The 12,936-nt window shown below is 40.7% G+C and overlaps 1 protein-coding gene across 3 annotated transcripts in view; it reads right to left on the bottom strand.

The window, feature by feature from the left end:
- The window catches only part of NDRG3 (NDRG family member 3), a 52,546-nt gene that overhangs the window by 18,999 nt on the left and 20,611 nt on the right, over nucleotides 1-12,936 (bottom strand). For all 3 annotated transcript variants that reach the window (XM_054980783.1, XM_054980781.1, XM_054980782.1), the window contains 4 exons: nucleotides 1,857-1,962; nucleotides 1,495-1,615; nucleotides 867-929; nucleotides 503-563 (listed from right to left, as the gene is read on the bottom strand). In XM_054980783.1, the coding sequence (XP_054836758.1) occupies nucleotides 503-563; nucleotides 867-929; nucleotides 1,495-1,615; nucleotides 1,857-1,962 (351 nt within the window). The remainder of the gene's footprint in view (nucleotides 1-502; nucleotides 564-866; nucleotides 930-1,494; nucleotides 1,616-1,856; nucleotides 1,963-12,936) is intronic.

Consider the following 12,936-nt stretch of genomic DNA (forward strand, 5'->3'; position numbering starts at 1 on the left):
GAGAGTGGAAGGGGAAATAAAGCTTCTATATTCAATGTCTCCAAATATTTGAGTTTTAAATGTGACTGAGTATGAATGATTAATCTTGATTGCCCCTTTTGTTAAAATGATCACACATGAGTCACAGCATTTGGACCGATACTAATATACTCCTTCATTTTGCTCAGAAAATAGAAAATATTGGAAGGCCATCCACTTTTCTGGCACTGAACAATAACAGAGCTCTTTCCAGAAAAGGACTGGGAGTTCTGCAGTATGCAAGGAGATAGCAGTCACTTTGAATTAACTGCTTAAATTCTGATCTACTCATAAGGATGAAATTTCTTCCTCCGAAGGGGTTGGGAGTCAGGACATCTATTATTCAAACCATTTGTTCTTGCCAGAATTTCCCATTCCTGCATTCAGCTTTATTATGGCAACTTTACAAACAGGCCACCCCAAGAATGGACTTGAGACCGACTCAGTTCGTTCAAAGAAATATTCAAAGACAAATTATACTTACTGCAAAACGGCTGAGAATGTAAGCACCAGCTCCAACTCCAATACCAATTATGCTTCTGAGGCTGAAAGATTTCAAAAGGAGAGCCTGAATACCAACACCATTCTCTACATCAGCTGTTTTATAGTCCCCTTCTAGCACACCAAGAATACCACTCTATATTATACTAGTAACAGCAGTGAGGAATAATAGATGGTTATGAGTATTCTGATTGTGTGATATGAATAAAAAATACCTGGAGAACATTTTGCTCATTGCAATATAAGCATATCTTTCCTCTCTTCTCCTAGAGAAGCATCAGGGAAAGAGTATTTGGCAACTTGCAGAGACTGGTATGATAAATCTGGGTCACTATGTGCATACTTACCTCAGGTGTGTAAGAACAGCAGGGAGCATTTCAGCTAGTTCATCAGTCGGGGGATACTGGAATCTGAGGTACAGGAAGATGCTAGTTAGAAAATCGAGGCTAGCAATCTCTAACATACATTAAAATCCAAAGTCAAGATTTTATTCCATGGCCATTTTGTTTTGCACACAGTTCTGCAGATACACACAGCAATTCCACAAAACTAGATCCTAGAGCTTGGCAAAATGATAGTGAAAACGTATATTGACAAATACACTCAAGTAAGGGACCAAACAGGATCACAGCAGATTTATAAAATGAAGCACCATGCCCATTTGGATCCTATCTTCCCCAGGTCAACCTTCTGCTCACTTGTCAGTGCTAGAGCAGAAATGCACAGATATTTCTGGGAAGTCAGGCCCTCTCTAATGGCTTTAGGGTTCCAATTGTTTTGATATAACTGCACAGCCTTATCCTGAAAGGCTAGAAATAGTTCTTTATAGCAAAGAAAAAGCAAGCAGTTAACTAAGCAGAGTCCCGGTCAAAATACTGTTATGAAACAAACGCTATCACATCTACACTAAATGTCACGCCTGTTGAAACAGAATGGCCCTTGGCTTCCAGGATAGGATGATATTGGCACACTTACCCAGAAGGGAAAGGGGGAGCCCCTTCCTGTTGTCCTGGTGCATCAACATGACATACAGCAAAGTGCTGCGTGATCTCCTGCATGTCTTCAAAGTTGAAGAAGGCGTTGAAACAGGATTTATCTGAAAGAGAAAACCTGGAAATTACTCAGGTATGAAAGTACCTCTCCACTGTCTGCTTCTCATAGCTGAATGATCATATTCATGCTTTGTGCCACAGCAAGTTATCAAATGAGGACCGTTCAAAAGTCATGGCTCTATTTTGCCATTGGAGTAATCAGTAAGAATATGGCTAAACTAGCAAAACACACACACAAAATAAAAAAATTCACAGATCTGGTCACCAGAACAGGAAAGGACTTACGGTTGAGGCCAATATCATGGTACGTTAGGATGACAGGTCTGTTTCCTTTTGGTGTTCCACGTAGAGTAACATGAACAACTCCAAAAGCTGTCTCAATGTCATGTTCCTGCAAAAGGAAAAATTCAACTGGTGGGTAGAAAGAAAAAAATCCTTGGAGACATCTAGGCAGGGAACCAACCAGCAAGCCTCCATCAGATAGCTTATTTATAATATTTACTAGATACTTTTCCAGCTCAGCTCAGAGCTAAAGGAAACTTACTTAATACAAAAGCCCAAGCAAGCCCAGTATCATCAGAACTTGGAAGCTACGCAGGGCTGGCCTTGGTTAGTAATTGGACAGGAGAATACCAAAGAAAACCAGGTTTGCTATGTAGGGGCAGGCAACAGCAAACCACCTTTGTTCAGTCTCTTGCCTTGAAACTGCAGCAGGGGTCGTCTTAAGTAGGCTATGACTTGATGGCACCCACCACCATCAATAGAAAGTACGATTAATATTTTCAGTACTGACAAAAAACCCCAAATCAGGCATATTTCAACAAACCTCAGCAAATGCCTTGGAACACATGGTTTGCAACTGATGGCAAGAATATTACAAAACTGTCAATGGTATCTCTAAAGGCAGGGAATTCCACAGAAAAGGGCCAACTCTACAACCTTTCAGCTCTCAGTACAGTGCAAGAAGAAATGCAGAACCAATACTTTTCAAATTTCCCAAGAGATATTATAGTTTTCATTTCCTAATCCAATGATAACTGATCATTACCAATTTCAGAACAAAAAGTCCATGCATTGTCTGTCTCTCTACTGATCAAACTTGTCCATAGTTTAACAAAGCACTTTTCCCCTCCCACTACAATATTGCATGCATTTGCATTTGCTTAATCCTATTTGCTTTACCCCTTTGGCTCAAGCAGGTGTCTCCTGAATATTTCTTTGCAAGGTTGATGCAACCTTGAGAAATCCTATTCTGCTGAGCAGCTAACTTATTCTGCAAAAAGCAGCAGAAGTACATACATCATATCAGCAGGCTGTACATTCTACGATGACGCACATAGTCAACACCATATTTAAATCTAATGACACAGCAGAAAGTACAAGCTTATGTTTCGATTCATTCACTACTGAGAAATGAACTCCACAAAACAGCTATGACAATGTCCACACATACATTAAGGAGTCTTTACCCTGCTTTCCGCAGTGGAATCCCACCCTTTGCATGCTCACTGTTTTACGTTGCTTTTGGAAAAATGGGAGAACAATGAACTGCAGCTTACAGAGGAAGATCAAGAGGTAGTAAACAGCCTCCAAAAGTAGACTAGGACCACTGATACAGCCACCTTTTTTTTTTTTAACTATAAGAGAAACCAGTCTTGTTAGAGAGAATAGGAAGAATCAGTGTGGATAACAAACCCAATGTTTGGACTGGATGTAAACAGCAGATGGCACCAGTCTCTTTTTTAACCTACAATACCTTTTTCCTGTTGGAAGATAGCAGCCCTGACCTAGAAAACTCATTAGGTGAACATAGTGTGAAGTCTAATTGATTTCTCAAGATCAGCTTGGTGATGGCATGCCAAATGAGACCAGCAAGAGACAACTCTGACATCTGCTGTAGGTGACCATATTTCTTTTACATTTGAGATGGGAAGAAATTGGTAGTGTTAGCAAGAGAAGTGGGGGGGGGGGGCGCACAGGTTACACATCCACTAAGCAGACTGTATTGGCACATCTCCACTGTAGTATTTAAAGGCAAAGAGGATCAGTTTTAAAACTTTTATCAGATTGCTCTAAGGAGAAAATCAACATTAACCCCTCTAATTCTGAATACATATACACTATCACAAGACTACCAGTTCTGAGTTAAAAAAAATAAAGCAAGTTTAAAATAGCTAAGAGAAACACAGATAGGATTTTGTCAGAGAAACAATATGAAAAAGATTTAACTAAACTGGTGGTTTTATGGACCAATTCAGGGAACAAGCAACGAATTTTAGATTATGAACATCTCTGTTGTGAAGGATCAACAAGTATGCATTCTATGACCCATGTAGCCATTTCGGCTGTGCATTGTCAAATATGAGACATTCAGCTTCTTTGGCAGTATAGCACAGTACATGGACAACTTGTGCCATTCATAAGCAGAGCTACAGAAATTTGCTTGATTGCAATAATATAGCATTGGTCGTGGAGCCCAGCAGTTTGTTTAATTCTCAGAATCTCAGCTCCTAATTTTAAAACATCTTCTAGCTTAGAAGATTGCAGAGAAAAACTTGAAGACGTGGACTTTTTTTTTGATGAAGCAGAAATTAGAGACTGTATGGTGGGTAACCCAGCAGTCAGGAAGCAGGAACTGGAAGTGATCCAAAAATTCATGCCAGGAAGCAGCCATTAATTTTAAGGCAAAGTGGTGTTGATGCAGATGCAGTTAGGCAGCAAGGGTGACTGCCTCTTCCTCTTTGAAAAAAAATACGTGAAATAACTGCTTAGTACTTAAACAAGGTTGACTGAGATACTTAGAGGACTTCCCTTTGATACAGTGTTTGTTTTCAAAAGTGTATCTTTCTAGCTTGCAAAGACAACAGCACAAGAAGAAAGATGTCTTACTGGGCACATTCCAAACCCAATTGATTTTAGTGGGCCTTATGTACACAAATTGTTTCTAGGTTGCCCAGTTGGCTTAATGTGAGAGAAACCAGGTAGAAACAGGCCATGAGACTATCAGCAAGCTACAAGTGACTTTCTCCACGTGGAGAACACTAGATTTTTCTCACAAGGTTTCCTGGGAAATGAAGTCCAAGTAGTCCTTCCCCTCTGTTAGAATCGCTGCCTGAAGAGCCACAAGAGGGCTTCGTTTGGGGGCGGGCAGTTGCTACTTTCTCCCAGGGCATCGTGCAGGCTGCCTGCTCCCGGGGAGCTGCTCTGGAAAGCAGCAGCGTCAGTGAAGCTTCAGCCACAGCGACAGCAGAAGAATCTGCAGCAGATCCTTCTACTGTCGCTGCAGCTGAAGCTTCACTGACACAGCCACTTTCTCCAGAGCAGATCCCCGGGAGCAGGCAGCCTGCACGATGCCCTGGGAGAAAGTAGCAGCTGCCCGCCCCCAAACGAAGCCCTCTTGTGGCTCTTCAGGCAGTGATTCTAACAGAGGGGAAGAACCACTTGGACTTCATTTCCCAGGAAACCTTGCTAAAAAAATCGAGTGTTCTCCATGTGGAGAAAGTCACTTGTAGTCACACTCTATGCCTCTGGCTCAACAGCAAGAGAATGTGCACATAATGCAACTGTCTGACTTACACAGTTCTACTTGATAATATAGTACCACTACTTATTCACAACATTAAGTACCACTGACATATTGCCTCATAGCACATATCCCAGAAAATATCTTTGGGAACTGTAGAACAGTAGCTGTTCATCTATTAAGATACAGATGAGCACACAGTTTATTCCCAAGTCTTTCTTGTATAATCACGGCTTGTTTTCTTCTAATGCTTTCTGCTATTTATTAACCTTTCCTCATTTTAATCTTTGTATCTCTTCAAATCTGTCCTCTCCCTCTTACAGCCACAACACAGAAGTGGACAAACACTTCTAATATGGCTGCAGCTCCAAGATAAGACTCAAATTATGCAAAACTGCTCATCATCTAAACGGGCCCCATCCCATGAACATTCTCTATGCCGTCTCGCTGATCCACATGGTCAGTTGCTTCCTAAATGTTATGCTTCTGCATGGAAACAGGCTGCCGGGCCTGTAAGACAGAGTTGTTCCGCCAGGATCATGGCTGAGGTTGGGCCTCCGCTGTCCGGAGGATGCAACATCTACCCCCCCCCGCCCCCCGTGAAAGCTGCCCACCACTGTTTGTTTTTCAGCTGCTGTTACTGTGCTGCTATATCTAGTCGTACTGCTGTATTGTTCATTAATAGTTGTATTGCTGCCGCCAGGCAAAGAGTGCTGTTATTTTTATATGATGTTTTAATATGGAACGTTTTAGAATGATTTTAAGGTTGTTATCCGCCCTGAGCCTGCTTGCAGGAAGGGCGGAATACAAATATTAAATAAATAAATAAATAAATAAATAAATAAATATTGACCTCCATAATATGTGAATAATCCCATAATTATGCTGAACCTCCCACAAGCAGAGGCAGCATTGTTTTCCATACAGTACACAGCTTTACACTTCTAGTAGTATGTTTTCCTTCAGCTTTTATTAAGTTCTCAACTCACTCTAAGTGCTTTGTGAAGGCTCTTTTGGCATAACTGCTATTAAGTATATGCTGCTTTTCTACTATAAAGTTATGATTGAAAGAAGGATCATGTGGGATGCTAGTTGCTCAGACTTAAACTAGCACACTGAACTAAATTATTCATACCCACACAGAACAGAAATATTAATAGAAAGACAGTCTATGCAAGCAGGGAATGGTTTCTATGGCATTCTGTAAATATAGATCAAGGTGTAAATTAAGAGTGAAGCTTTGTGAAACCCAAGCATTATCTAGATATTTAAAAATGCCTTCAAAAATTCAGCATGCAAGGATAGCAGGAAGGATAGAGACTAATCATCAATTATGTCTGCACACATTTAAGTTTCCCAGGGTTACTTTATTCAGACCCCTGCTGTCCCTTAAATCTATTTACAGGATCACAGGAGTGCTGAAGGACAATGTGAAGAATCTACCTCTCTCCTATACATAGTATCGAAGAAAGTGAACATCACAGTCAGTAAGCTTCATCTTAGATGTTGAATAATTCTCCAATACCAGCCTCCTTAGTAGAAAATATAGATTTCAAAACTACTAAGCATAAACATGATTAGGGCATGGACAGGTTATGCTGTTTATGAGCAGAGCTATGGAAATGTGCTTGGTTGCAATAGTATGACTGGGGACCCCAACTGCTTATTTACAGTTCTCAGAACTGTGGGAGAGGTGAAATGAGGGTTATCTGCTCACTGAAAACCGGTCCAAAAGTAGAAGCATCCAGTAGGACCAAGCACTGCCTTCTAGTCACTCTCTTTATTTGAATAAGAGAATTAAAATTTGTACTCTGTCTCTCTACACAAATAAAACAATAAAAAACTAAACTTCACTATCAATTACAATAGCAGCATGAATGTGAAAATAAAGTCCTTAAAACAGTAGCCTCAAAATCAGGATAAACATCTAAAAACCTCTGTTTTTAAGTTCAAGGCTTTAAAACAGCAATAAGGCAAATAGTACTCAAAAAGAAGGAAGGTCATTGAAGCAACAATATATAAGCAGGCAGCTAATAAAAATTAAATTGGAGCGGGGGTAGTAAAAAGAATGAAAATGTTTCCTACAAGACTGCAGATATAGTACCGGGTGAGTTTCTGTGGGGAGGGAGCAGCACAGCTTAGGTGCCACTTCTGACAAGGCCTCATCTGTAGTGCTGCTCACCCATCTATCCTCCAATAGTGGAGACACAGAGAACAAAGCCTCAAAAGACCTTGGACAATGGACAGATTTATACAGGAGAAGGTGGTCCTCCGAGCAGCCTAACCCAGGACCACGCAGAGCATGACAGAGGATATATACCAGTGTAGTATTTAGGACATCCTACTAGTACTTGGTAGACTCAGGTTTAAATCCCTACTCATCTATGAAGTTCATTCGATAACTTTGGGGAGATTATATTCTCTCAGCCTAAAAAGTCTTGTAGGATAAACTAGAGGAAGGAAGAATCACAAACACTGCCCTGGATGCAAGATAAAATTTGACAGAAATGGAATAACTAGTACACTGAATTGCAACCACAAGCCAACCATCAATATACTACTGGGCCTCATAAATCCCATCCGGTAGCATATATAAATACCTGCCAGCAATCAGTCACTAGCACTAATTGCACACCTTCACTCATTCAATTTAAGAACCACTTTTTCTACCACTGATAGTTTCAGTCTCAGTTCCCTCCCACTTTTAGTTCACTATGAGCCAAGTATTCTGAACAAGTAAGGATTTAGTTTCCCAAGGCAATGTTCTACACAAATAGGAACTGTCTCAGTCAGACAGTGGCAGGGTACTGACCTTGTGATCGCATGTGCCTTTCCAAGTTCCAAGCACCCTTCCTCTCACAGCTATTCTGGGAGAGAATAGGTGCACCTGGTTGGGGGAAGGGAGAGAAGCACAAGCCTCATTCACCATGACTGATGAGACACAGCACTCTCTCTTCTACTCTTACCAGGTACTACAGTTGGGAGCAAAAGGAGAAAAATGAAAAATACTGCCAATATGCCATTCAATTTCTATAGCTACTAATTTGTGTGTGAAAGGGGGGATATGAACTTTGAAGTAGTTTGGAAAAAGTATACTCCACCTCACCTCCTAATTTGGACATACTTCTAAAATGAGTAGCATGAACATATTCTCAGCATACACAGATGTCACTTTGTAGCGTGCAATCTTGACAGAGGTTACAATCTGTGTACATGGTATCTCTATAACACAGTCAGTGAGGTTTACATAGATCCCCTTCTTACCAGCCTAGGTGCTGGTATTCCCTTTGCAAAATCCATTTTTAGCACAGCAAGGATACAACACAAGACTTCTTGACTGTGGCCACAACCATCCCCACCCCATTCCTCTCATGACTCCATAATCTCCTTAAGCAAATGGAGGGGGGATGGGGTTAAAATGTCAGATGCAAAGGAGATTGCTTCCGATGAATGGACTGGTATTATTTGGTTCATTTCCCAAGTGGTACCTAATAAAGCAGCCTGTACGAAGGTTCATGCTCATATTAATTTTACTGGTATCATGTGCTCTCAAAGTGTTGCTTTAAAGAGGTGTACCCACACGAGGAGTTGTTACAATAAAAGAAACCTCATCTTGCAATATAATTCTTCCTGTGTAATTTTACAATGTGTGTGGCCCCATTTATGGCTGAATACACTGAAGTAATTATGATAAATATCTCAGTAGACTGAACCAGAAGCCTTAAAAATGCTGAGTCAATGTGTTAAGTAAATAAATAAAAATGTATATGCTTTCAGTCTCAAGTATATCCTTTTTTCTTCGTATCATTGCTATGGATTTGCGGTTTTCTAGAGGAGGTAATGGTGCAATCTTCAAGAGATAGCTAAAATATCTAAAAATGTGATGCTGTCTAAAAATATTAAGTAACAGGACCAAATCTCTAGGAAGCTGGGCTTTTACCAATTCTGTTCTGTGTACAGTATTAGACTCTAGAAGGATCCTGTTCCACAATAAAAAAAAAACAATGCTGGATTAGATGGGTAAATTAACAGATGCCTTCCTTTGCCATGCTTCATCTGCTAAAGGAAGGGGGAGGGCAGACAAATGAACTCAATTCCTTCTTAGTATAGTCTCCTCTTTTCTGTGACGTGGTGTCCACAAGTGTCTCTCAAATGGCGCACCAGGTTTTCAGGTGTCACAGCAGACAAGGTAAGAACCAACTCAAAAGATGCAATACTGTTTTTTTATTCACTGCAAAAATCAGGGCTTTCTAGTTTCTACATAATCAAATTTCTTTTAAGTGTTTTTTTCCAGCTTTCATTTAATACTGGAAGCAACCTGCTGTTTGAACAAGCATTGGGAAAATGGCAAATTGACAGAGTTGAGGTCATATTTAATTACATGACAAGCAAGCACACACAAAACACAGTTAAAAGATCGAACATTAAATTCTTGAAGTGGAGGCAGGCATAATATGAATACACCCATGGTTCTAGCTGTGTAGGTCACAGACACCATCTGCCCATCTGCAGTGAAACCCTGGAGACCATTTAATCTACCATCTGCTGAAAGAGATGTAGTTGCTGTACTCTCAGATTTCAAGTGTACTAAGAGGAAGTGTGCATGGAATATGAACTGTAAAGGCCAGCTAAGAAAGTTTAAACTAGGAAAAAATAATTTTATAAAAACAATTACCATGCAAACTATACTTGATACGAAAAAAGGCACTGTTCAGCTTGGCACAAAAAAGGATTAATGTTGACTAGAACAGACCAGTACAATGTTAGCCTATTATCTATTTTCCAATTAAATTAAAAATTCAAAGCTATTCTAGCTTCAGTAGTAAATCCACAGAGCAACCTGTTGCTGTACGAAGCTTCTGCCCAAGTCCAAATAAATCAATATCAAGTATACACTGATACCAGCCAGCATGATGTAACTGTCGGTTTTAACCTTTTTCATTGTGTGTCCCAAAGAAAATTAACCAAGGCACTAACAAAGACATTTCCTCTTGGCCCATTAAGGCTAGAAGAGGCAGGAACCACAGTGCTCAATGCCCTTTCCAGCTAAGGAATAAACAGGGCGCTACCAGAGCTTTTTTCCTGACATGATCTGGACAATAGAAATGGCCTCAAATGGGCACTTGTGCACATTAGGGGACTGGGTATTGTGTTGCTTTTAAGACCCTTGATTTAAAGGAGAGAGAGACTGAGATAGGCATGCAGTGGTTAAACTAGCACTCTCTTCTACCTTGGTACTCTTTCCAGTCCAGAGAACTTCAATGGATATTCAAGGAATCAGCAAGCGATGTTTCCATGTCGACTCACTCCTCCGGCGCTCCCTCCGGCACCCCGCGCCTGCAGCCACCGCCTACCTGGCCTTAATAGGCGCGCCGGCCCTGATCTGAGGTAACTTACCACATCATTCTCCCTTCTTCCATTTTACTCTAACTACTGCTCTATGAAGCAGGTTAGGCTGATTCAAGGTCACCGAGCAACCTTACATGGCAAAGCAGGCATTCAAACCTGGATGTCTCAGACCCAGTATATGATGCTGGCTTATTAACAGATCTCAATGGTCCTGTGTTCTTAGTCCTTTATACCTGTGGCATAGTATAAACTTATACCACCGCCTATATAGTTTCTTGTTTCAAAGAATGACCAAAATTGAAGGAAAAAAAACTTTGGAAAAGTTCGGCCTGTGTTGCTGGACCCACAGAACTACAGGCAACCCATGGATGCCTGTTGCAGTTACTAACAGCATGGATTAAAGAAAAAAGGGATGGGCCAGGCTTCAACAACTGACAGCAGAACTGGAGGAAATAAAGCTCCTGTGCTTGGCTCAGACGTCTTCTCAACTTTCCTTTTGATTCTGGACCTAGACATTGCTACTCCAAAGAACATTTACTCCCACACTTCACTGGTCACCCTGAAGATTTTCTTTAGTTCTTCCATTCATGGAAGATACATAATACTGTTTCTTCTTCTGGATTTTGCATGGGCCAATGCAGTTGTTTACAACTTTCTTCTATTGATAAGCAAGCACCAAAAGAAAGATTCACAAAAGGAAAAACCTTGCCGTGAAACCATTCAGCATTTATTGGTTGAAGGCACTTATAAAACTTGCTCAGATCTTAATAATTTCAGCTTCCACTGAAACTAAAAATACCTTAACACGTTTTCAGTTTTGACAGCTATCTTATAACGCTGAACAAGCCTTCCCTCCAGCTCCCTGCCAAGAGCACAGATCAAATAACCTGCACAATGGGGCCATTTGGAAATTAGTTCGAAAAATCTAAAGCATATCAAAAAACTGAAAATACTGAAAAAACTGTAGGAGTATTGTAGAAGTCTTTCACGGCCGGAGAACGTTAGTTGTTGTAGATTTTCCGGGCTGTATGGCCATGGTCTTGGCATTGTAGTTCCTGACGTTTTGCCAGCAGCTGTGACTGCTACAACAACTAACTGTATGAGTGTCTGTACTAGAACACACTGCAATTCTGCAAAAAAGAAAGACTAACCAAGCCCTCATGACACAACATTGCAAGATCTTGGCTGCCACCTGAGGGCTGCTAGGCAACCTCTTCTAACATCTCTGGCTAGCTGATGGAGGAGGTTTGGCAATGTCTGTCTAGGTTTTCTAAACAGCTCCAAATCAGCTAGTCAGTGGTGGTGGGGCTTAGAGCAGAATGTGCTTTTCATGATGAAGCTTTCCCCAGCCAGAGGATCAGGGTTCCTTGGAGCAAAAAATGCATTCTGTGCTTTCAACTGCAATCCATCCACATCAGCTACAGCGGTCGGGGCGGGGACTTGGAATTGAAAAATGCACAGGACACATGCATTTGTCCTATGCACTCTTTGCTCCAAACCCTTCTCTAGATGGCGGGGGGAGAAAGCTGGCCAGCCCTATCAGTTCCAGTCAGGGAATGGGGGGAGAATAGTTCTATTCCCCCATGAGTCCTCACAGATCTGCCTCTTATTTTTTATTTTAAAAATATAAAAGCATGTTAACATCAAAGATTTATCTTTTATTAAAGCATATATCCTGACTACCCATCCCCCTCTATTTCTGTCAACAGGGGTTTGAGAAAGTTTTTCTGTTGCCATCATCATAGATATTTATTTGCAGAGATCAACTCCATACATGATTGAGATATAATGCAAAACTAAAGCTTGGTACTAAGTGAACATAACCTCTAGCTTGCACTCCTTCCTTCCCCTTCCTCATGCAGTTGGAAGCAATTGATTTCCACTTTCACAAAAACCATAATGTCCAGTTAATTCCACACTTGCAAAGTATGGTTTGGACTAAAGTGGGATTTGTTAATCAATTCCAGCTACATGCAGTGTTAGGTCAGGGAAGTAAGAAAGCGCAAGGCTTGTTCATCTAGCAGAAACCTACAATTTGGCATCTGCATTGTGTCTTAATATCTTTTAATGAGAATCCACCATGTGTATAATTTAGATTAAGGTGGTATTAAAAATGCCATGTGGCATTTGACCCAATAATATAGACTAATCAAGGGCATGTACTTGCAGTTTTCCAGAGGGCACAGTATCTTGATATACAGCTCTTCAATTTATCAAAAACAATCTAGTATGAAACAGGGCCAGGGGAAAAAGACCCACTCTTTCCTGTAGCGTCCCTCCTAAGGTGAATGTACCTTAAATGCTTTTAAATTTATATTTAAAGGCGATTGAAGTAGACACTCCTTAAAAGTTGTCATAAGCATCTTACAAGAGTTGTTAAGAAGACAAATCAGCTTTATTAACTAGTGTAACATTGAACTGGATGTTAAGAAGCTAAAATTAACAGAGCCAATGTAAGGAACATCCCGTTCAACAGTTGCCATGGACACAAGT

This window comes from Eublepharis macularius, chromosome 5, assembly GCF_028583425.1.
Source record: "Eublepharis macularius isolate TG4126 chromosome 5, MPM_Emac_v1.0, whole genome shotgun sequence".
Taxonomy (NCBI): Eukaryota; Metazoa; Chordata; class Lepidosauria; order Squamata; family Eublepharidae; genus Eublepharis; species Eublepharis macularius.